Source organism: Indicator indicator, chromosome 32, assembly GCF_027791375.1.
Source record: "Indicator indicator isolate 239-I01 chromosome 32, UM_Iind_1.1, whole genome shotgun sequence".
Lineage (NCBI taxonomy): Eukaryota > Metazoa > Chordata > Aves > Piciformes > Indicatoridae > Indicator > Indicator indicator.
In genome coordinates, this window is record NC_072041.1 from 2,654,478 (window position 1) to 2,679,504 (window position 25,027).

Here is a 25,027-nt window from a genome sequence, read left to right on the forward strand (position 1 = left end):
CTTCCTCCTCCTGTTTGAGACGCAGGCACCGGAATTTCAGGGAAAAAAAAAAAAAAAAAAAAAAAAAGAGAAGGAATAAAGCAGTTGTCTGAAAGCAGCATGGAGTTGTTCTTCCTTTCCCCTTGGCAGTCTCAGAGGGCAGGAAGAAATGATAGGAAGAGGCCTACAGCCACAGCCAATGATTTTTATTGAGACAAGACCCTGGATTGTGTAAAGAGCACTTGGCAAAGCTCCATCCAACCTCCACAACAAGAGTCCTTTCAGGCATGGTTGTATCTCACAGAGCTGCTATTCTCCTGGGGCAATTGGAGGGTTCAGATCTGAGAGGAGGAAAGGAAAAAGGAAAACATTGATGTAAGGGGGGGGGAAGCAATCACCTGAAAGCACCCACAGGCTGTGGCCTTCATTTCCCACCTGGGCTCCCTCCATGCTGGCACAGGAGGGAGCCAGCACCAAGAAGCATCTTTGCAAGGCCAGGCCAAGTGCTCAGTGGCAGCTAAGCTGCTTGCACTGCTCTTCAATGCCTCCCTCTCCCTTCTGTCTCCTTCAAGCCCCAGAGAGAGCACTGCCTGGAGCATTCTCTGGTGTGGGAGCTGAGGAGCTGTAGGTCCCAGCATGTAAAAGAAGCCTGTGGGGAGTGCTGCTGCTCCCTGCAGTGTTAGATCTGAGTCCTCCAAGCAGGTCTCCCCTGCTCTCACCTACCTGCTTCACTGTATTCCACTGACTTCAGGAAGAGGCCAGTTGGAGGAGCCATGGCACTGGGGGGAAGAGCTCGAGCATCCTTCCTCTCCAGCAGCTCCTTGATGTGGTGAGGTCTTAACCTGCCCTGGCCAACTGCAACTAGAGTCCCAACCATCCTTCTGACCTGGAGAAAAAAGCAAAAGCAGCAGAGAACACAGGTTAGGAGCTGCCCTTGTAAAGGTTAAATGGATTGGGGGATCCTGTCTGGAGTCCTGCACACAGAGTTACTACTGATGGCAAGTCAGAAACACAGAGTTCATAGATGTAGGGAATGGGTTGGGTTGGAAGGGACCTTCAAGATCCTCCAGTTCCAACCCCCTGCCACAGGCAGGGACACCTCCCACCAGCCCAGGGTGCTCAAGACCTCATCCAGCCTAGCCTTGAACACTTCCATGGAGGGGGCAACCTCCCTGGGGCACCCACAACCTGTTCCAGTGTCTCCCCACCCTAAGAATTTCTTCCTAATCTCCACTCAAAATCTCTCCTGCTCACTTTCTGCTTCCTCCCTCCAACTAAAGACATTATTCTGATGAGATGAGGACCTGAAGCACAATGATCTCCAGCTACACAGCACTGCCTTGGAGCAAGACTTGTTCTCATCATATGTGGGCAGAAAGCTGCACAGAGGATGGGTTCTGTCTCAGCAGCAGCAGCACAGCACCCACACATCTGCCTGTGGCAGGAAGCTCCCAGGCTTGCTGGAAGGGCTGAGCTGCCTCTTAACACATAACCAACTCTGTTTCCAGGCTGGGGGGACTGTGTAGGGGCTTGTTTCTATCTCAGAAAACCCAGAAAGTAAGAGGAGAAAAAAAAAAATAATCACCTAAGCAAGACAGCCCACAAGGCAACATCCCCCACCCTGAGCAGCAAACTGCCATTTCTAACACCTCTGCCTGTCACAGCTTCCCTTCCACCCATCCCACTCAGCACCTCCAGACCTGGGGGCTCAGCACAAATTTCACACCACAGAGCTCACCTCCTGCTTGAACACCCTCACACTTCAGCATCCTCTTGCCTGAAGAACCCTTTCCTCCTCTACCCCTAGCAGACAAGATGCCAGAGGAGGGACAAGGCTTACCCCTGCCAATGCCACCTGCACACCAGATGCTAGCTCCCTCCTGTGTGCTGGCTTCACTGCTCTCCACCCCTGCCATGAGCTGAAGGCACTGAGCACTCATCCTCCTGGTACTTCTTAGGTCAAGGCAGCCTCATGAATCATGGAATAGTCAGGGTTGGAAGGGACCTCAAGGCTCAGCCAGTTCCAACCCCCCTGCCATGGACAGGGACACCTCACACTACAGCAGGTTGCTCACAGCCACATCCAGCCTGGCTGCAAACACCTCCAGGGATGAGGCTTCCACCACCTCCCTGGGCAACCTCTGCCAGTGTCTCACCACCCTCATGGGGAAGAACTTCTTCCTGACATCCAATCTGAATCTCCCCATTTCTAGGTTTGTTCCATTCCCCCCAGTCCTATCATTGAAACACCAGCTGTTGAGGAACAACTGACAAGTAAGAGCCCCTCAGCTGGTGCCAGAAGTGCCCTCAGCACTCCTAGAGAGAGTTATCCACAGGTGATTAGCTACTTCCCATGGGCACCAAGAAAGCTTGTGCAGGAAACAAGGGAAGCAGCCCAGATCCTTGACATCTGTTGTTTTCCCCATCCCTCACTAGAGGTCATTGTATGCTGGGCCTTGAGCTTTGATGTCTCCAGCCTGGGAGTCAGTGTAAATGCAGGCTGATGGCAGCATCTGAAGCAGCCCCATGCTTGGTGCACCCAGGTTTTGGGGCTGTTTAACCTCTCTCCCTACTACAAACCATCCAGCTGTGAGGACTTTTCCTAGCAGCTCTGTGAGGGGAGACAGGAGGTCCACCTAGTTTGGTCTTCTCTTTATGGCAGAGGGTTAGATGCTCAGGTTGAGGAGTGCAGGTCCAGGCTGAAGAGCCTGCTCCTGGTTCCCTACATCCTGACAGCTCCCTGGACAGCAGCTGCTGCCAGCAAGGGTCAGAGAGGCTGAGCTGAGGGTGAGTGATCCCTCTGCACATTTCTGCTCTACCAGGCTGCATGGGGTCCCAGCATTTTCTCCTTGTCACAGGAGCATCTGATGAAGCCAAGCCCTGCTGTACATCAAGCCCTCCTCCAGCATCTTGTTGTTCTTCCCTTGCTCAAATCCAGACACCCACTGTCAGAAAGCCTGCAGAGCATTGCTTGGCACAGGATAAAAACAAAGTTGGCTTGTCAAAACAGAATAAAAAACATAGCTGCTTGCTGTTCCCACAAAAGCCCCTCTCTCCCTCTCCTCCACAAAACAAGCCCTGCTCCTGCCTCTTCTGTCTCCAGAGGGTGACCATGGCCAGGACAGGCAGGCAGGGAACAGCCAACTCTTTCCTAACAAGGTGATCCATTAAGTAGTGCAGAGAGCTGCTCCCCTGAGGACAGCAGAAAAAAAAAAACACCACCACCCAACACCCACTGGAGTTGTTTCAAGGCAAACAGTGGAGAGCAGACAGCATGGCAGAGGGAAAGATCCTGCAGTCATGCCTGCAGAGCTGAATCAGGTCTTCCCATCTCTCCCCTGCACAACCCTGAGTATTATTTTCATGCTCCAAAGCCAGAAAGTAAAATTCCAGGCAGTTTTTGTTGGGCCCAGTGCCATCCAGCAGAGCAAGAACATATGTCTGTTGGGTTTTACCACTCAGACTGCAAAGACAAAGATTGCAGAAAACAAAACTTTCCAACCTCCCACACGACTCTGTGACTTTGGGCATTCATTTTAGACACAATCTTCAGAGATTCTGCCTGCACCAGATCAAACACAGAGCAGAGGACCTCACCTCTCTGATGCTGTGTGTGTCACACAGCTCTGGCACCAGCTCTGCAGGGATGCAAACAATCATAGAACCACAGAATTGGCAGGGTTGGAAGGGCCCTCAAGGATCATCCAGTTCCAAGCCCCCTAGCCATGGGCAGGGACACCTCCTGTGATATTTAAGGGCACTAAAACCTTCAACCTGCACCAAATCCTGCACTGTTAAATCACAACTGAGGCAGTGACATAGAATCATAGAATAGTCAGGGTTGGAAGGGACCTCAAGGCTCAGCCAGTGCCAACCCCCCTGCCATGGGCAGGGACACCTCACACTACAGCAGGTTGCTCACAGCCACATCCAGCCTGGCTGCAAAAACCTCCAGGGATGAGGCTTCCACCACCTCCCTGGGCAACCTGTGCCAGTGTCTCACCACCCTCATGGGGAAGAGCTTCTTCCTAACATCCAATCTGAATCTCCCCATTTCTAGTTTTGCTCCATCCCCTCCAGTCCTATCACTCCCTGACACCCTAAAAAGTCCCTCCCCAGCTTTCCTGTAGCCCCCTTCAGATCCTGGAAGGCCACAAGAAGGTCTCCTCAGAGCCTTCTCTTCTCCAGACTGAACAACCCCCACAATGCTAAGCTGCTCAATAGCTCCAGAGACAGCAACTCTTTGGTTCTTGGAGGCAAAGTGTGAGCTGAAAGCAGAGCCAGACAGTACCTGTCGGTAAAGAAATGATCTGCTCCTGAACTTCAGCTCCCAGAACTCCAGGCCCCTAAAGAAAGCAACAGAAAGAACATTTAAAACTCACATTTCAATGGCTCTGCTCCCCACAAGAGAAATACAAACCACAGGTGGATGTGAGTAGAATGAATAAGGAGCTGCACAGCCCCAAATTAACCTGAACCAGCATCAGGATCTTTTGGACACCAGATGCAGGCTGCTCAGCTGGGCTGAAACAATTCCTGCTCTCTGGGTGCCCAGCTTTAGGGGGCTTGATCTTCCTCACACATAACCATTCAAACTAAAGGCAAAGGGCAACATAACAACAAGGTGCAGCTTAGTTCACCTGAGGTACTACTGACCTGAGGAAGGCAGCCTGATGTCTCCTGGAGAAGGGATGAAACACCCAACCACAGCATAGCAACTCCACCATTTCACTTGGAGCTGGCTCAGGAGGTCCTCACAGGCTTTGCAAAATGACTTTCAACCCCCAGCAGTGCCTGCTGTGACACCCACATGCTACTGGAAAGGTCAGGACAAGCAAGTCAGGGCAGACAGGCCTGAGGAATCCAGCCACAGCACTGCCAGTGCCAGCTCCAACCCCTCTGCTCCCCCTGCTCCCAAGGAGCCCAGTAAGGGCTGCAGCAATGGGGATCAGCTGTGAGAAAAGCTCAGCTGCAAGGTGTTTGTGTGGAGGGTTCAGATGGGCAGAGTGGGGTTATTTGGAACACCTGAGTGCTGAGGAATCCTAGAATGGCTCAGGTTGGAAGGGACCTCAGAGACAATTGGCTCCCCACCATAGGCAGGGACACCTCTCAACTAGACTCAGCTGCTCAAGGCCTCATCCAACCTGGCTTTCAACACCCCCAGGGAGGAGGCAGCCACAGCCTCACCACCCTCATACTGAAGAGCTTCTTCCTCAGCTCCAGTCTGACCCTGCTCTGCCTCAGCTTCAAACCATTCCTCCTAGGGACATGTGTCCTGTCCCTAGACACCTTCATGAAAAGTCCCTCTGCAGCCTTCCTGCAAGATCCCTTCAGGTACTGGAAGGCAGCTCTAAGGTCCCTCTGGAGCCTTCTCTTCTCCAAGCTGCACAACCCCAGCTCCCTCAGCCTGTCCTCACAGCAGAGGTGCTCCAGTCCTTTCCCTGGCACAGGAGACAGCTCTTGGGAGCCATCAAAAAGAGGTGAAGCAAGGACAACACCATCCATGAACACACACACAGGGCAACAGGGCAGGGCTAGCAGGAAGAGAAACAGAAATAAGCACTGCAGGGAGCAGCCACAAGCTGTTTGCTCTCTGGATTTATAGATAAATCACTGCTTTTAGCCCTGTTGGCATATGCAGAGGCAGCTCCTGCCCCCAGATTCCTCTTTCTGTCAGGAAGTGACAAAGTTTCTCTCCCTCACCCCCAGTCTGCTCCCCCCACAGCTCAGTGCACTCACTCTGCAGACATGTGCACTGCTACACACATGCACAAACACTCAGCACATGGAGGCCAAGGCTCAGCTCAGCTCTTCAGCAAAGCACAAGACACAATTCCTTCTAAGAGGGTTAACCCCCCTCTCATCACACTGCACAGAATCATAGAATGGTAGAGTTTGGAAGGGACCTCTGAAGACCATCCAGTCCAACCTCCCTGCCTGAGCAGGGTCACCCAGGGCAGCTCACACAGGAACACATCCAGGCAGGTTTGGAAAGTCTCCAGAGAAGGAGACTCCACAACCTCTCTGGGTAGCCTGCTCCAGGGCTCCAGCATCCTCACAGTAAATAAGTTTCTCCTCATGTTGAGGTAGAACTTCCTGGGCTCCAGCTTCAACCCACTGTTCCTTGTCCTGTTCCCAGGCACCACTGAATGGGGCCAGGCACCTTCATCCTGGCACCCACCCCTCAGATGTTTATAACCATTGATCAGATCCCCTCCCAGCCTTCTCTTCTCCACACTAAACAGCCCCAGGGCTCTCAGTCTTTCTTTGAAGGAAAGATGTTCAAGTCCCTTCATCATCCTCACAGCCTCTGCTGGACCCTCTCCAGCAGATTCCTGTCTCTCTTGAATTGGGGAGGTCAAAACTGGACACAGTATCCCAGAACAGAAGGGGAGAAGAACCTCCCCAGACCTGCTGCATGCCCTTTCTTCAGCCAGCATCCTCCTGTCTTGGCTGTCTTGACAAAATAGATGGGTTGAGATAGCTATGAAAAAAAAAAAAAAATCTCTTGTAGCCTTTGAAAGAGAACAAGATATTTTTTTCTTTAAAGAGGGAAACTTTTTCTTGTCAATCTCACAGACAACTTTGCTTACCAGCAAAAAAAAAAAACAATCAACCAAATAAATCCAGCTGCCTTGGCAGCCAGCACCTTCAAATGAATAATACATATCCTGCTGGAAAACAGGTGACAGAGCAAATCACTCCCTAGGAATATGTGATGGGGCTGAGACTCCGAACACATCCCTGCATTCAAAAGCAGTCGGTCTGGATGGGACACTAAGTCCACTTCCACTGTTGCTGAGCAACTGAGTTTGATGGACAGAATGGTTTGAACAGTCAGCCTTTGAAACAGACAAGTGGTCAATTCAGCAGATTGGTTTCAGCTCAGACAGGAAGGAAAGAATGAGGAAGAAAAGCTGCATTATTTGACTAAGAGACCATGGTTTATCATTCTACAGATTCCACCCTCAAACAGAAAATAAACCTCCTCAGATTAGGCTAAAAGAATAAATAATTACAACCTCCCCCCCTCCTATTTATAAGCTTTTTACTGCTATCCCAGCCCTTTGATTGCAGGAAGAGTTCATCCTGCTTCTGTTTCTTGCACAGGCACTTCAGGCATGTCTGCTGTCTTGTTTGTAGGATGGGCAAACAAACACCCAGCTCCATGGCTGCAACTGTTCCCACAAGGCAGAGTTTTACAGATTAAAAGGAACTAGGACACTGTAATTAAAAGAAAAAAAAACAACCCTGAGTAAACAAACCAAGAAAAAAAAAAAAAGACAACAAAACCAAACCCCAACACCATCTAACCTGTCACTGACCCAAACCTCACCACTTCTCTAGAGCAGGAAGCTCATGGTGGTAGTTACTGCTAACAAAAAGCATCCAAAAGAGAGTTAAAGGCCATTTTTAATGCAGTGAAACTCAGCTTCTCAAAGCCACCACCCTTCAGCCTAAACATTCATTCCATCAATCAATACCCACAAAGTTAGAGAAATAAAACACAACTTTGGCTGTGTGGAAAGCAGAAATAATTCCACCAGCAGCCAGCTTGGTGCTTTTGATCCAGTTTGGAGGTTTGCTTCCTCTCTTGTGAGCTGTTTTTGGCCTTGTGTGGGATGGGTTTGTGCAGCAACTTATGCAAAAATTGGCAATTTCCCTTTTTTAACACTAAAATCAAAAAGAGATTGGTGTTAAAGCTCACAGATGAGTCAAGTGCCAAGAGGAGGCCTGGATTTGGAAGGTAACCTGTTCCATATGCACCTTCAGGTGATCTCCCCAAGAGCATTAACAGTTATTTTCAGGTTGGCTCAGGACTCTCAGCCATAAAGGACAAAGATAATCTTGTGGCTAAAGCATTTCACTGCTACCTGTGTCCCCTTACAGAGGATGGCCAAGCTCTCCATTCAGCAACAGCAACCCAACAACAAACAGCAGGACATGACAGCACTCATTTTCCTCTCCAGCCTTCCTTTTCCCATGGGGGATGGCATTTCTCAGCTGCAAGGTGGGAAGTGCTTACATCTGGCACTAACAGCCCAGGTCCTTGTGCTTACCCAGCAGAGCAGCAGCATTCATAGCTGGGTGGCTCTTTATTACCTGGCTGTGTACTGAAAGGCACCAATGCTGAGCAGCAAAAGCAGGAAGCAGAGAAGATGGAAGCTTGGAGGAACCAAAGTTACTCAGAGCACACAAATCTTTCCCTGCTTCTGCAGCTCCCTTTCAGTTTTTCTTCTACACTCTAAGACATGAGGCTATGTGCAAACTTCAGTGAGCCCCCAAAGCCTGGAGTATTGATACAGACAGCTCAGTAGGTATCCAAATCTAATGGAGAGCTGTTGGCAAAAACTACAAAGAAAAGGGTTTTCTACCTAATCAGAAAGCAGGAAAAAATGTGGTTTGGAGACAACAGCAAGGTTTGCTTTCAAGCTGAAACACAACAGCCAGGGATCTGTGAAAGAAGCCAGGATGAAAGCAAAAGCCCTGTGCAGATGATAAATACCCATGATCTTTCTGGGAAAAAACCTGCAGTTTCTGCTAGAGAGAGAATCCAGCCAGCCACTTGATTTCAATACTTGCAAAACAGAAAGAACCTGACACTCAACAAGCTTTTGTTTATGTAATGGCTGAGGAATATTGGATTTTTCCTTCAGCAGCACCCCCTGGGAAGACAGTAGGAGTTACTGGTGTGAGCTGAGCAGATCTGCACAGCTACAGCAGTGACCTGGGTGGTGGGTGGGTTTTTTTTCCCTATTTGCAGCCTTTACATGAAGCCAGGACAGCAGTGGGGGGAGTAATTTCCACCCCCTGGCAGAGGTGGTCTTTAGCAATCAAAATGAGTGTGAACAGTGAAAGTCCTCACAGGAATTGCTCTGTGCCAGATTCCATACACCACTTTGTAACATCCTGCCTTTTAATGTACAAACAACTGGATCAGCTTCCTTGCCCTCATTCCTGCTCATCTTTCTCCCTGAAATCACTGGGAAGGAGAGGGAAAGAAATGTCCTTTCCAAGATGTCACTAGGCAGAACCTTGCTGCCAGCATCACAGGGCTGTGAAGGCAGCAAACAGGAGGTCAGGTCTCCAAGCAGTGCTGGAAGCAGCTCTTCAGCCAAAGCGAGCTTCAGCTGATGAGCAGCTCCTCAGCTGGGGATCTCACCTGTGCTCATAGTGGTGGGACAGGAAACCAGAAGAGGGCTGGATGTCTATCTGGAGGATGGTTCTGATGGGAGACTGGAAAGGCGTTTCCGAGTGATGGGAGCGGAAGGTGCTGAAGTCGTGGGTTCCCAGCAGGAACTGTGCTGCATCCCGCATGGCAGGGACATCCAGGTGGCTGAAATGAAACAGGCAGAGCAAGGGGAAAGGAGCATGAGGGGGGAACACCTATGTTAGGTGGGTCAGAGTCCAATGAGCTGATGAGAGGCTTAAAGCTGGCACCCAGAGCTGGCATCGCAGCTGTGTGGAAACACATTTTGCAGGCTGGGGCTTGTCTTGTAACAGCCCAAACCACAAACCAGGATGCCAAGTGACCTGAGGTCTGGAGGCACTCAAAACCCCAGGCCAGATGAGGGCTTGGCTTTTACACAAACCTTTCTCCTGCTGTGCTGCTTAAAACAGTTCAAATAACTCTAACTGCTAGCCAGAGCCAAGGGCAGGAGAACCAAAACCTTTTGCAAGTATCTGGATCTTATAAACTGAAAAAGACGTTGCCATGTAAGAAAGCACCAAACACTGTGATGGATTGCCAAACCTGAGCTTTGGAGCAACCAGAAGATGAAAATTAGGAAGCAACAGGAACGGAATGAGTGAGCAAAGTGTTAGAGATGAAGCCAGCACAGAGCCAAGGTGGGGATGCAGCAGAAAGGGCCAAGGGTAAGCCTCAGAATGTCAAGAGGCTGAAATTCAGATTTCTTCATTTAGAGAAGCCAGGTCTGTTCAAAATAGTCTCCAGCAAAGGAACTGAGAGAGATTTGCTGATCTATGTGCTGACCAGATCCTTATTTATCTACTGGTTTGGTCATTTTCTCCTGAGCAAAGCATAATGATCTACGGCCTCAGTTTTCCAGATCCTTACAGAAGTCAAAACGTTTCTGAGGAAAACAAACTAAAAATACCAAGAGGAGATTTTTCCAACATCATTCAAAATGTTTCACTGTGTCCAAGAAAATCAGCTGGCACCTACAGAATGCTGGGCACACTGAGAAGCACTGATGACACCCAGCTGGCACTTCAGATGCCTACAGAAGTTTAATGTGATGTGTTTTCTACACCAGATGTGCTCAGCAGTGTACACACCAGGAGCTTCTCCACAACTAGCAGTAGGGTGGTCCAAAGGTCCAATCCCAATCTCCCCCTGGCGACATCTCAGCTTGCTCAGGGCCTCATCAAGTTTGACCTTGAGTGTTTCAAGGGATGGGGCCTCAACCACCTCCCTGGGCAACCTGGGCCAGTGTCTCACCACCTTCATAGTAAAGAGCTTCTTCCTGATGTCCAAGCTAAATCTCCCCACCTTTGGGTAAGAGACCTCCCACTCAGAAGTTCTAACACCTTTATGTGTGGTAGTGCTGCCTTTTGGGAATATTACCTGCAGTGTCTGGACTAAATTAAATGCAATTTCTTACAGCCCAAGGTTAAGGCACACTGTGCAGATCACACCTCATTGGGCAATTTCCTCTTTAATTTTCCTTTCCACAGCCCACAGAGAAGAAAGGCAACTATCTCATGTTAGTACAATATCACCCCTGCTCTGCTAGAGCAGCTGAGGTGACATTGCCTTCCATTCCCCACAACTGTTTCTCCAACAGTGGTGATGAGAGGACCACAGCTGGCTGCAAACCTGTTTGTAAGTTTTCTTCAATGTCTGTTTACAATATAAACTAAAAGGACAATAACAATTTACCTTCTGGCTTCGGTTTGGTTTTCCTCACCCACTGTTTATCATGCCTAAGTCAGGTTGGTTTGGGTTTTTTTAAATGGCACTGAATTTGTTTTTCTTCCCTTGCATACACAAGCACTGATTTGTTATGACTCTGGCTGCTCCAGGAACACAAAGGGAGCACTGAACTAGGTGCACTTTGTTATGGGAGGGTTGCTCAGAGGCCTTGGCTCTTCATTCCTCAAACACACAAGCACTCAGACAGGGAATGAGGGCACAGATTTACATGCAGGTGTTATCACAAATAGGATTAAGGGAAAAAAAACAAAACCAAAAAACACCAAGAGAATTCTCAGCCTTCATTCTTGCCTGCCTCTGTGGTCACACCTCAAAGCCTGAGATGTGCAGTGCAATGCAGTTCTGCCTCTCTGCATCACATCAGAGCATTGCTCCTTCAGCCAGCTGTCCACAGGGGTTTGCTCTATCACCTGCCAAGGTCATCTGAAGAAATGCTCATCCATGGGAAGGGACACACAAAGTTGGAAGAGCTGAGATGTGAGGAATGGCTGAGAGAGCTGGGTTTGTCCAGACTTGAGAAGAGAAGGCTTAGGGGACATCTTATTACCATGGACCAGGATATAAAGGGTGGCCACCAGGAGAACAGAGACTCCCTTTTCACAAGGAGTCACAGGGTGACGACAAGGACTGATGGGGACAAGTTACTGCTGGGGAGATTCTGATTGGACTCCAGAAGAAAATGTTTCTCCATGAGAACAGTCAGAGATTGGAATCGTCTCCCAAGGGAAGTGGTGGATTCCCCAACATTGGACAGCTTTAAGCCTCAGCTTGCCAGGGTGCTGGGCCAGATCAGCACAGCTCCACTGTCACCTTGAAAGGTTGGAGCTGATGATCCTTGGGGTCCCTTCAAACCCAGCATTCTATGGTTCTGTGAAAGCTGTTGAAGGACTCTACCCAGAGTTGTGGAGTATTTCAGCAGCACTAAGCATGCTTAACCCTGCACAGCTGACAAGACAGCCACAAAAGTGCTGCAAGTCTCAGGGCAGCTGCACCAATTCCAACTGGGAAGTCTCATCAACATGCATGGGGAATCTGGTCTCACATGTAGAAACTACTCACTTCCCCCCAAACCCAAGCCTTTCCAGAGGGCTGATGAGGTGGAACACACTTACCCCCCAGCAGGAGCCCAGCAGAGATCCCTTTCAAAGACTGGGATCTCAGTGTGGTGAAGGCAGCCCAGCAGGAGCCGATAGATGTAGGTCCTGGAGAGCGCCGAGAAGCGCGCGTGGAAGTCGCCGGCCACTCGATGGGCGTTCAAAATGCTGGCAGAGGTGGAGAGAAAGGTCAAGCACCAATTCTGCAGCTCCTGCCTGGTCACCACAACGATGGGAACCAAAACATGCTTTGGATTCTTTGAGAAACTGCACTTACAATTCATTTATTATTCTCTCAGCCAGTGACCAACCGGTGACCAAGGATTTGCATCTCCAGCCTGCCGCAGGCATCTCTCAAGCAGCAGAAGAGCCTTGGCACCACCTCTGCCATCAGCTACACAATGAAACTGACTTTGGGCCAGTCTGGAGAAGGGGAGGCTGAGGGGAGACCTCATTGCTCTCTATAACTCCCTGAAAAGAGGTTGGAGTGAGGTGGGGATTGGTCTCTTCTCCCTAGTACCAGCTGATAGAATGAGAGGAAATGGCCTCAAGTTGCATCAGGGGAGGTTTAGGTTGGGGATTAGGAAAAAATTCTTGACTGAAAGAATGGTCAGGGCTTGGAACAGGCTGCCCAGGGAGGTGGTAGAGTCACCATCCCTGGAGGGGTTCAGGAGATGTGTGCACATGGCACTGTGGGACGTGGTTTACTGGCCATGGTGGTGGTGGGTCAACAGCTGGACCCACTGATCTTGGAGGCCACTTCCAACAGAAACAATTCTATGCTTCTGGGAACCCTCACACCATCACAAGAGGCTAAAACCAATCAGTCTCTCAGCTGAGACCATGCCAACTAATGCTGTGTCCTTTGCTCCATAGAAACACCAAAGTCCTCACCCAGCCCAGCAGGCTGCATTGTGTACCTGGCTGCATTGTGTCCCCAGCTGAAAGGCAGCTACTTCCCACAGCAAGCAGATTCCCTCCATCTCCAGGTGAGGAGCACACCTTATGGATGCTGTGTCCTTCTGCTTTTGCAGAAGCCTGGTCCCAAACACCAGTGGGAAGGACAAGATCCCTCTGTGCTCACCCTCAGAGGCAGCTCTGCAGCTCACTGTAGCAGATGGAGATGTTTGAAACTAGGTCACCTCCCCCCACAACCCTCAAGACAAACAGGACTTTGCTGCAGCAAGGAAAATAGAGGTGCAACCCTCCAGCACCTAGATGGAGTCTGTCAGAAGGCTGCATGCAGGAGCCCTCCTGGGCACCCCCACATTTCAAGGGTGCAAGAAATGGCTTTGGGGAATACTCCTTTCTGCTTGTCTCCCAGTGATCCCAAGCAGTTAACTCAAGAAGCAGCTTTCTAGGCAGCTGAGCTCCTCTGTTTTCTTCTGCAAGCAACAGGGAGAAATTGACTGGTTTCCCCAAGCCAATGCCACCTCTACCATCACACACAGACAGCTTGGTAGCCAGAAGGGAGGGCACAAAGCTGTCTCCCTTCCCTCTGGCAAGGGAGAATTCAGAGCTTTCCTCTGGTTCTGCACCTCCCCCTAAGTGTTGGTGTTGATGTGGACGTGCCAGCAGCAATTTTTACTGCATCTGATCTTCCCTTGTCCCAAAGTCCTGACCCCTCACCATCCTGCAGGGAGCACACAGCAAGGGATCACTCTTACACAGGCAGGTGCTGGTAGTTTCACAGGGCACCTCTCCTCAGAGGGTAGCTTTATTCCTGCTGGGTGCCTTCTTGTCTTTAGAGCTTGACATAATGAAGAGAAGAGACCCAGGGCAGCCAAAAAAATATATGATGTTATTTGGGACCCAGTAATAGACTGACCTATTTATTTACTTTCAAAAGGTTGGTACTTAGGGATTGCTGCCAGCTCAAGTGCCTCTGGCTCACATCCCTCGACTGCAAAGGCTCAGACCACAGAAGGAGAAATTAAAGCTGAGCCACAGGCCTCCACAAAGATTTGCAATAACAAACCCAGGAGATTGCTCCACTGCTATAAACTCCCAGCAGAAATACGAACTACATCCTCCAGGCCTGCAATGGAGTTTGAAGACAGGACCTCCAGCCTCTTCTAAACACAACAACAGAATTATTACATCTATTTCCCCTCCATCTGCAGGCCTGCAGAAGCATTTCATCTACCTTGAGCTTCTCTTGTTAAGGCTTATGTGGTTTCTATCAAATAACCATTTTTTTTGCTCCCTCTCACAGAGGGAGAGTTTCAGAGAAGTCTATTTTTACTCACATGAACCTTCCCTGCCTCTCCTAGCAGATGCAATTGCTACCAGAGGCTTTTCCTAGCTAGGATTGTCTTTCAAGCATTTATTCCAGCAGCTACATCTCAAGCCCTGTTAAGATCCCATTCTTTGAAAGGCTGCTGGAAAAAAAAAAAAAAAAAAATCAAGGCTCCCAGCATTCTCTGCCTTTTCAACAGAGCCTGAATATCAGAAGAAGTGAAAGGGGAAAAAAAAAAAAAAACAAAGCCTGAAGAGATCTAACTAGAAATGCCAATGTCCAAACAGAAACACATCCTGCAGAAGAACATTTTTCACTCTCCAATGCCATCAGAAACTAAATGTCAGTTGGCAGGGGGTGGGAGGAATCCTGGCTGTTGTCACTCAGTTTTTATTGTGTGCAATCAGAAATAGAAGGTGTGAGTCTAAGGTATCATCCTCCTTGCTTCAGGGACAGAAAAGTCCTCCTAAAGCTACCCCAGCTATGAAACACACTCTGATCTTCATGGACAAATATGCTTTGCCAATCTAAAAGACAGATCAGTTGACAGAAGAGACTCATCCTACTACAAAGGAGGTTATTATTGCTGATGATACAGTCAGCCAGCTTGGAATCTTGTTCCCCTTCCAAACCCTATCAACAATAATGTGTTCTCACAAAGATCCCTCTCTCCATCACCCCCTGCTAGCGACCACATGAAAGTGCTGAGCTTTCTCTTCAGCATTAAGAGAGAATTCTTCTTGGCAAAGTAATATTTAGAGAGGGAGGGGATGGCTGCTGAATACATTCAGACTCATGCCCATCACCAAGCTCCTTAATGGAAAGCAGCTGAACCATTTTTCAAAGGTTCAGCCCAAGGGAGGAAGGAGAAGCAGAGCTGACTGTATCCCGGTAAGCTCCAGCTCTACTTGATCAGGGCTGGGCTGCATTCTGTCAGCAGACAGCACCTCCTGGTACCTGTCAGACCCCAGCCTGAAACAAAAACTCTTCCCATCTGCAAGACCACACTGCTGTCTCCTCTTGGAGATGCTCTCTAACTGAAGGCTTTCTTCAGCAGCAATCCTGTTGGCCCCAGCAACCAGGCATCACAAAGCCAGCTGTAATTATCTGTATGACTCCCAGTGCTGAAAGGGGCAGGGTGACAGCAGCAGTTTTAGCTCTCTAGGACAACTTCCCCCATTAAAGCAAGACAAGTTACAAGCTAAACTCAGGGGAGGAAGGCTGAGATTCAGTGGCTGGTGACACATAGAACAGATTGATTACCGCAATGGTAGCCTCTGGCTGTAAAAATCAGCTACTTTGGATTCCCAAACAACTGCTTTAATCTTTTCAAGAAGGAAACTATGACCTGCCTCATGTTCCCTGTTACTGCTAGAACATCCAGAAAGGGTTTGACTTCTAGAGTGCAGAGATTCTGACCCAGTTTCCAGGCTGAGCAACAATAACAACCAAACCCTTGCAGAAGTCAAATTGTATTTCAGATTTTTTATTTCAGACACAGCAGACTGAAAAGAAATCATCTCCAGCCCCAGCCCTCAGCAGCTGCATTAGACTCCTCACACATGACAAAGAAGGTGAAGGCTGTCAAGGGACAGTAACTCCCAGATGTTAGGCATGCAACTTAGCCAGCTTGAGAGAGGGATGTGCTTTGTGTCCTGGCCTCTCACTGCAGAGGAATCCAAAAGGCCCCTGGAGGAACTGGACTGAAATGCAAAACTGTCAATTCTGTGCTATCAGGCTAATATTCAGTCTCAGGTTTGGGATGCATGACCTGACTTGTTAATGGATGGCTGTCAGTGGGCTGGGTAGCAAGAGCAGTGAATCAGCCTCTGCTTTTCTTCACCAACTGTGAAACCTCTGCTCCATCATGGCTGCAAACTGCTAAAGCACATTTTTGCAAAATCAGGTGTGTGTGGGGTGAGAAATTTCCCTTATGGATCCCTGGGGAGTGACAGCCAGGCATTGCTAATGACAGCCACACTCCATACCCAGCACAAGCAGTGCAACAGCTACCTCATGCTGCCCTTAGGCTGAGCTCACTCACTCCAAGATATCTCAAGAGAGTCCTGTGGGGGGACAGCAACAGCTAAGCTAATGTGGACAGTCAGAAGATTGTTAGGATCAAAGGGGAAAAGCAGCCTGACCTTGGGCTGTCAGAGGAAGCGTAAACATCCTGGGAAAAGGTTGGTTAAAACAAGATAACAAACAGCCACTCACAGGGACTATGTGACTCTAGCACTAAGGTCTCACAGTGCCTTCCTGCCCTCCTTCCTGAGCTCAGATTCCAACGATTTTACTTCCTCTTCCCCTCCATCCTCTGCTGGCTCCCCCGGTGTTTGTTCGGAGGTGAAAGAGCACAGCTGGCCCAGACAGCTGCTGCAGCTTCTGCTCCACTCACTGACCAAGAGTCCCACTGCATTTAAATGCAAAGCATCACTGACATCCAGCTGCAGAAACACTGCAAACCCCAATCCTGGGGCCAGGAGAGCTACAGGCTCCAACTGCTTCATCTTTTTGCATAGATTCAAGTGAGAGGCAACAATGCAGCTAAGTTTTTGCTAAGTGCTAATTCAATAAACAGAGAAAAATAGGGAGTTTGGGGAATAGTGCAGCACAGAATATTAATATATTAATGTTCTGGCTTATGTGTGGAACCAGAGTCACCCCAGGGGATTCAGCACTTACATGGTGACCCCAACCTTTTACCACTTCTTGTTTTAGGGGGTTCCAGCATAGATGATCCCCTAACAACAGTGGTGGTGGAGCAAGATTGAACTTTAATGTGCCAAGGGTCTGGCAGCAGCAGAAATACACATGTGCAAGGGAGTGGTTTGCCAATAGGAGGAAAACTCTTGTGGGTGAAGAGGCTGCATCCCCAAAAGGAGACAGCAGGGGCGTCCCCAAAAGGAGACAGCAGGGGCGTCTCGCAGATGGGAAGAGTTTTTTGTCTGACAGGTATCAGATCATTGCTGCATTTCCTCCTTTCTTCAATAAGGGCAAAAGCAAAGATTTTGCCTAGTCACCGACTCACCTGATGGGCTCAGGTTTCAGGTGGTGGTTAAGGCCATGGATGAGCTGTTTCTCACTAAAAGCAGGTTTCCCAGGTGCCCTCTGGATGTCGAGGTGAGCAGCGTTGCAGAGCGCATGGACGCCGGCATCTGTTCGGCTGGAGATGTGGAATTTGATGGGAACTGCTGGTTTTAGCTTCTCTGCTGCCTTCTGAAAGCCAACACAAGATGGATTCAGGAAGAGTGGCCTCATTCTGAGGAGAAAGCATCCTCCTCCTTGATAGTCATGTCTCCTTGTGGCTCACCCAGAGAAACAAGTGGGAGTTTTACTTCAGGCTGCAAAGAAAGGGATGGAGAGGAGCCTGTTTGGGGGACTTCTCCCAGAACCAGTGGCTTCTCAGTACCTTTTGTCCTGGAATCTTCAAGCTTCAGGATCTTTTGTCCTGAAACACCTCAAACAGAACCTCCAAAGTGCCATGTGAACTTCCTTACACATACAAAATACTATCTGAGCAGAAAGATTCTAGGCTTTCAGGAACATAGCCTTAAAATGCACTGGGAGGTAAGGGAAAAAAGACGACTAAGCTGTAGGTGAAGGCCTGGGAAACAGAACAAGAATGACCCTAGCCTTTTCCTCTTCCTAATCCTCCTCTTTGGAGTTCACATGTGGTTACAATTAACAATGAAAATCTTTATTTATCACCCTGAAGCAGAGAGAAGCAGACAGAAACGAAATCAGTTTTTGCAGCAGACCTTGGCTCGCGCCTCAGCAATTTGTCTCAAAGCAAGAGCTGCGTTTAACGGCAAAGATATGTTTGGGTCTTGCAGGCTCCTCCCTTCCTCCACCCTCCTTCTCCCCCTCCTTTCTCATCAGGCAAAAAGCAGACAGAAGGAACATAGTTAAGTGCAAGTAGAGGGAGAGAGAGACCACGAGAGAACATGGAAAACATCCTCCTTTCTCCTTATGGGCTTGGAGAAGTTTGGATGCAGCGCTCCTCTGGATCCCATTTCAATCACTGCATCTGAACAAAGCTGGATAATAAGAACACTGCTTAGATCTTCTCTCCTGCCAGCATTGATAATAAGAACATTGCTTAGATCTTCTCTCCTGCCAGCATTCCTGCCAGGAATTGAGCCCTTTTGGAGAGCAGACTGGAAAGGAAGAGGGGATTGCTGGCTCCAAAGCAAAGCTGGTTGCTCCCCCTGCTCAGATCAGTCCACAAATCCAGAAGGTGCAGGGCTGACTGACAGGTTCAACAAATGGGATTTTCACAGCTGCCCTTCTCCAGCACAATTTTGTCCCAGGTACACCTCTCTGGAGGCATGACTGATGTGCTGGGCATCCAAGGAGGAATGTGACCACCATCAACCCCAAATCTCAGTTGGTGAAAGGGGAAAACTTTGTGGATTCTTCCTCCAGTCTAAGAGTCATGCAGCTGATAACACTCTGCTCCCTCCAGCTTCAATGTTAATATTTCAGTTATATCCCATCCTAATTAATCATCTTCAAGCTGCTGAACTACTTTGCAGGCAATTCAGAAATGACTTCTTCACCTATGTAAATGTCCCATATCTGTACCACTCAGATGTCCTGTGAGCCTATAGGCAGCTGATGGTTTCCTCCTCTGGTTCCTGTGTAGTTTAATCTGTTGGTATCACCCACACTGCATTTCAAAGGAGACAGACTATTTACATTTAGTAATTGCTTGGATAGCAACCAGTTTTTCTTGCCCTTTCAGAAAAATCAAGCCCTTAAAAGCAGCAGGCCTTTCATCTGAGGAGCTCAAAAAGCTTTACTGCTGGGACTCCAGATCCCTGCCCTGTTGGCTATCAACCACAGATTCCTGCAGGGGAAACTGAGGCAGAATTTAAGCACTTAACCCATGGGCACCCAGCTATAAAGCAACAGAGAAGATATAGGAATGAAGGAGCTGGGATGTCCTGCCTTGTGCTCAGAGTTGACAGGTCTCTGCTCCCTTCTTTGAGCTCACCAACCTCCTTCTCTTTAGCAGGTGTTACAAACACTGAGTTCTTGGCTTGGCACCTGCTGGAGGAACCTTTGATTGAGCCAGATCTCATCTGATTTCATTTAGCCTTTACTTCCCAAGTCAGAGCCTTTCCAGACAACCCTGTTCCTGGAGCAGCAACAGGCATCCCAGGGTGTTTATATCTCTTAACAGCCTGCATACCAGCAAGGCAGGGGAAAGCTTTACTTGCATTTAGTAGGCCTGCTCTGCTAACAGGTTTCATTCACTAAGCACTTCCACATTTTGAATCACACTGAAATTTCCACTGTTGTGTGCCAGAATGATATGGATCCACATTCCAGATTGCTATTATTGCTCTCTACAAATGCTTGAGAGGCAAGATGAAGAACAGGCTCATTTAATGTATGCCACCTATGAGGGGGAGCAAAAGTTCATTCATTTCTCTCCCTGAAATCTAAATAAATTAACAACAACAACAAAAAAAACCCCTTCAAGCTACTCAGCCATCTACCTCTACAGAGCACAAAAGAAGTTGCAAAATCAGTTGTGGATGGGTGCATTCAGGAGAAACTGTGCATTAGGAATGTTTGGGGGAAGAAAACCAAAGTGCCTATTTCTCTTCCACAGCAGCTGGATGGCTTACTGGTTTCAGCATGCACAACTGGGTTAGTTGCACAGAACACAAAGGATTGCAGTGGGTGGCCAGGGATGCTGCATGATTTGCAAGTTGCTGTGTCCTAATAAATAACAACTTGCAAGCCTCTGGTTGCAAGTCATCACAGCCTCACTGGGTGCTATATCAAGTGAAGCTGATTAAAAACCTAACTCATTTTAAGTGGAATAGATAAAAGATGAAGTGAAAGCCAGGAAAGAAAAAGCTGAGGAAGTGGCTTCTGCCAGGAGAAAGGGTTTCCAAAGCAATCTCCTATGCCACTGAAATTATTATCCAAACAGGGGTTGAAGATGAGGATACCATGAGGGTAGTGGAATGGGTTGCCCAGGGAGGTAGTTGAGGCTTCATCCCTGGAGATATTCAAGCTCAGGCTCTACAAGGCTCTGGGCAACCTGATCTAGTTGAGGGTGTCCCTGCTGATTGCAAGGGGATTGGACTGGATGACTTTTGGAGGTCCCTTCCAACCCAGACCACTCTATCATCCCATGACAAATCTTTTGGCCCATTTGTCTTTCTTCCTTTTTTTTTTTTTTCTTTGTTTGTGTGGTTTTTTGGTGGGAGGGGAAGAGAGGTGAGGCAGGAGGTTGTACCAAAGCTGCCTTGCATGGGAAGAAGTTTTTCTCTCCTCTCCTACTCCCCCTTTTCCTTCCCTAAGGAATATCATCTGGCCTTAGCATAAGGCTGCTGGCCAAAACAGAGCTTTGTGTGGGGAAGAGTAGTTTTGGGCAACATTCACCAGCACAATGGGAAACAGCACACTCAGGAGATGGCTCAAACCAAACATGAGAGGGAATTTCATTCTGGGTATCTTAGCAGGCCTTGCATGTGATGCCTGTTAGCACAAGCAGCAGCCATTCACTTTAGGACAAGGTGCTGCACTGGAGATCTTCCTTTCCAGAGGTACATTTGCAAGAACTGAGACTGGAGCACAAAGTCCTGCATCTTCAGAGTTTCCAAGAGGAACTGGAGAGAGCCAAGTTACTGGCCTCAAACATCCCCATCTGGGAAGCAAGGTCTGGAATTTTGTTTTGGACTCATCACTAGCAAGCTGGGCTTCCAAGTGCTTCAAGGCAAAACCAGTGTCTTCCAAGAAAGAAACAAAGTGTTGTCTGCAAAGCTTACCCCCCTCAGAGATACATTAGAAACTCCTTCTAATATCTGCATCTGTCCCCAAACTGAAACAAGTCTCCATTTCCTCCAGACAGTCCCAGGGCTCTGAGGGCTATAAAGGCTTCTGTGCTCTTACAATGGCTTTACAGTGACAAAGGGTTACAGAGAAGCCTTCTGCTCAGCCTCAGTGCAGCAATCTTACATTGAGGGCTGCAGCACAGACTTCCAAACCAGTCCATTACACTTTTGATGACACAGTTGTTGAAACCCAAGGTCTACACCTAACAGGTTATTTCCTTGCCTATAACTCCAAACAAATGTCTGAACATATTTACAACACAATGAGGATCTCATTACAGAGTTAATTTTGCCCTTCCCGGCTTTGGAAAGCTGTGAAGTTCAAGGCTGCAGAGCAATGGAGGAAGGAAGATAAATTCCTACAGGGCCCAGAAGTTTTCTATTAAAGTTGCTCTAAGACTTCCCATGTGGTTCTAATAGACACAGTCCTGCTCAGCAGTGCCCAGCATCAATACTACCACATGAAAGCAAAGCACATATTCCAGAACTGGCCTGCAAAGTGCTGATACTGGGAAAAGACAACACCAAATAAGTTTATCTTTTTCTGGGGGTTTTTGGGTGGGTTTTTTCCCCCCTCTTCAACCACCCATCCTACTCATTCTCCTGTTAAAACAGAGTCACTTGGATAATGCAAAACAACTGCTGGGCTCACCCAAAGTCCGGCGCCTGGGGCTGAGCCGCTGGATGGTTCAGAGGATGAGATAAATGAGACACAAAGTCCTTTGGGGCTCTTCTTTCAAGGTCTGCACAATATTTATACACTTTCTCCACAAGGATCTCAGGCAAGAAGCCATACAAATACACCCTTGAGCTCTTACTCAAACCATAATTCATCACACTTTCCTTCTGCAGGAACTCTCACCCTCACCCAGTAACCAAGGCACAGAGTAGAAATGGCTTGGCCATGGCCACGGAGCAGCTGGGTGGGACAGCAAGTCTGCTCCCAGACCAGCTCTTCAGCAACTCTGCTCCTTCACAACACCAGGATTGGAGCTCACACAGGCAGAGCACAAGCACAAAAAAAGCATGAGGTCAGGCTCCACAAGGCTCTGAGCAACTTGGGAAGTCCCTGCTCATTACAAGGGGGTTGGACTAGGTGACCTTCAGAGGTCACTTCCAACCCAAGCCATTCTATGACCCTAAACTGCTGCACTTTGTGATCTCAGGTTAGATAGTCTGACCAAAAATGAGAACCAAGTAGCAAAAAGATTGGTTATTAACCCATGGACATGACCTGAAGCAATCAGTTTCAACCCCTTCAACAAGCTCTTACCTTCTAAAGAAGCATAAACCTCATCTTGATGCTTTGAAGAACAGGAGAGAAAAGTAACACAGCTTCCTTCTACTTCCTGCCCTGCACAGGATGATGGGATTCACCAGCACTCCTCAAATAAATGCAGCTCTACAGCAGATTGTAATTAAATTACAGCTGGGTTACACAGACACTCAGGTGCTGAGTATTGACTCTAGGCCAGTGATCCATTTCCTACTCACTGGTGTAACAGGGAGTCTTTTGCACTCCTGCTGCACACTCACCCCAAGCCCAAACAGTACCAGGGTCCTGAAATCCATTCCTACATCCTGGGAAAATCCTGGGAGCAGTGCAGGAACAACAATGATGGCAGGATCATACCCTTTTCCCTTTGCATGTTAGTAGAACTCCAGAAGAATGGAAATGGACATTTCCCCACACACACACTTTGGAACAATGGACATCCTGCTGTGCTTTGTTCTGAAAATGTCTATCAGAGGCATCCTCTTCCAGGAGGATGCAGCATCTAATTTTTAAATCTATAAAGGACTTAGATATGAGCTAAAAGCAGCTAAACCTGCTCAGAACTGAAGCAGTTGAGAATGAGTGGAGACAAAGCCACAACTGCTAATGAAATTCACATGTTTGAGCACCTTCAGGTGGGCCTGAAGCAGAGAATTAGGCTCAGGTCCACCAGAAGGTTCTGGGGCATTCTCAGGCACTGAGAAACATAGTTTTGGACTCTGATGCCTCAGATTTAAGCCTCATTTTTATTGTTTAAGCCTCATCTTTATCAGCATCCTAATGTCTTTGACTTTACCCTGACCTATTTCTCTCACCTGCATAAAGCACTTTTGACTGCTTTGAATATTACAGTGCCTGAGTGCAATCTAAAAAGAATATTTATCCTTGATAATATCTGTAGCTCAACAATATGACCCTGCAAGTTGCATTTCAATGACAATATCATTAGCAAGGACCTACCTCCAAATAATTCTGAACTCCAACTGTTGCCTGATCACTGGAAGTCTCCATAACTCCACTGCAGAGGAGAACAAATACAAGTTACTGATACATGTCAAGGGCCAAGGGCTTGACACAGAGTCCCCCACCACATCCAGAAATTAATGAGGGACACTCATCAAACTGTTTGCTGCTGACTAGCATGGCTATTTTCACAGAACTAGCAGGGACCAAACACTTTGATGAATGGACAGGAAAAGAGAGGCAGCAGTTGTTTGAAAGGAGGCTGGAAATCATCCTTAAAATGTTACTCTCTGGACTAGCCCTGCAAGTGGAGGCTGATGGGAAGATAAAGGAGATGTACTGAACTAGAAGAGTTTGCAGATAAAACTATTCCAGGGTCAGGAGCTGACTGCCAGTTCCAGGTCCCTGACTTGCAAGCCATGTGGATGTCATAAAGAGACTAAAAGATGTGTAGATGGTTTGTGACGAGCTTCTCCACTATGGAAGTCACAGCCATTCACAAAAGCTGTTGAAGAGTAGAGATATCCTGAGGCTAAACCCAACCCACCTGTAACTGCTCCCAGTAATTTAGGTCACTACCCACAGTGATGCAGACCATGCTCTGCAAAAGAACTGTGGGTTTTGGCATGTGATGGTATTATTCTGTAAAATCCTTGGGAAGATAGGCACCATTCCATGCACTGGAGCTGCCCAAGTTCTCCCACACACTTGTTGCTTGTCTTTTCTTAATGTAAATAAGCACAGCTACACATGTGGGATGTTTAAAGTCTGGGGAAACCCAACCTCAACTATCCTCCTGCAGGACTCTCTGCCCACAGATCACCTGCATGTCTTGAGCAGCACAGGAATCTGAAACACTGAGAAACGGCCTCACCACTGGGTGCCCCACAAACCACAGCAGGAAACGTGCCCTCTCCCCTCAGCCTGAGGTCACAAGTTAGCTGCTTTTTCTGCCCTGTGATGCTTTTCCTTTGCCCATTTAATGCATTTCCTGCCCAAACCATCCCCTGCCTAACACTTCGAGGCAACAGCAGAAACCAAAGTCCAGCTCCTCGTCAGCTACTCAGCAAGCGATTTACCACTCACCAAACACTCTGCCTCCCCATCCTTTCCCCAGACACCTCTTTCTCTCTCTCCCATCCCCTCCCATGGAGAACTCCCCCCTTCCCCAGGGCTGCAGCAGCCCCTGCCGTGCTCTCCAGCTGCGGCTGCAGCTAAGACACCTACCTATATTTAGTGCCAAAGTACTGAAAGAACACTAGGTACCGGCTCGGGGCAGAAACCATCTTTGCTGCCTAAAGCCCTACGGCTGAGGCTCTAGATCCGGCTCCGCTCAGCGCTGCGGGAACCGCGGTCGGGGGTGGGGGTGAAGCGGTGGAGCCTCGGGGCTCACCGAGCGGCCTTTCCGCCCCTTTGCACGGCGCAGGACCGGCCTCCGCCGCGCCGCCCGCCCGCTTCCCCCGGCCGGCGCGGGCGGCCCCGCCTGCTTCCGCCGCTGCCGCCGCCGCGCTGGGTGGGCCCTGCCAAGGGCTGGGGCCTGGCTCAGGCCGGAACGCGGTGGCCGAGCTGGGGCCTGACTCGGCTCCTCGAGGCGTGCTGGGACGACCGTGTCGGGCCGCAGTTCCGGGCTCGCCGGGGCCTGGCTCCGTTCCCCGGCAGGGC

At 48.8% G+C, this 25,027-nt stretch overlaps 1 protein-coding gene across 1 annotated transcript; it reads right to left on the reverse strand.

The window, feature by feature from the left end:
• Window positions 1-207: 207 nt before the first annotated feature.
• Window positions 208-24,651, reverse strand: PUSL1 (pseudouridine synthase like 1). The gene is made up of 8 exons (XM_054395035.1): window positions 24,593-24,651; window positions 23,363-23,420; window positions 17,301-17,488; window positions 12,049-12,198; window positions 9,143-9,316; window positions 4,271-4,325; window positions 703-865; window positions 208-320 (listed from the first exon to the last, which is right to left on the reverse strand). Exons 1-8 carry the CDS (start codon window positions 24,649-24,651, stop codon window positions 289-291), a joined length of 879 nt encoding a protein of 292 aa, XP_054251010.1. The 3' UTR covers window positions 208-288.
• Between the last annotated feature and the right edge of the window lie 376 nt (window positions 24,652-25,027).

What these genes read in the sequence shown, in the direction of transcription:
- PUSL1 (XM_054395035.1), bottom strand. Translation starts at nt 24,651, where the DNA reads ATGGTTTCTGCCCCGAGCCGGTACCTAGTGTTCTTTCAGTACTTTGGC. An exon ending in GAGTTCAGAATTATTTGGAG is followed by an intron (nt 17,489 to 23,362) that starts GTAGGTCCTTGC and finishes GTTGGCTTTCAG; the next exon opens with AAGGCAGCAGAGAAGCTAAA. An exon ending in AGTGGAATACAGTGAAGCAG is followed by an intron (nt 321 to 702) that starts GTAGGTGAGAGC and finishes TCCTCCTCTCAG; the next exon opens with ATCTGAACCCTCCAATTGCC.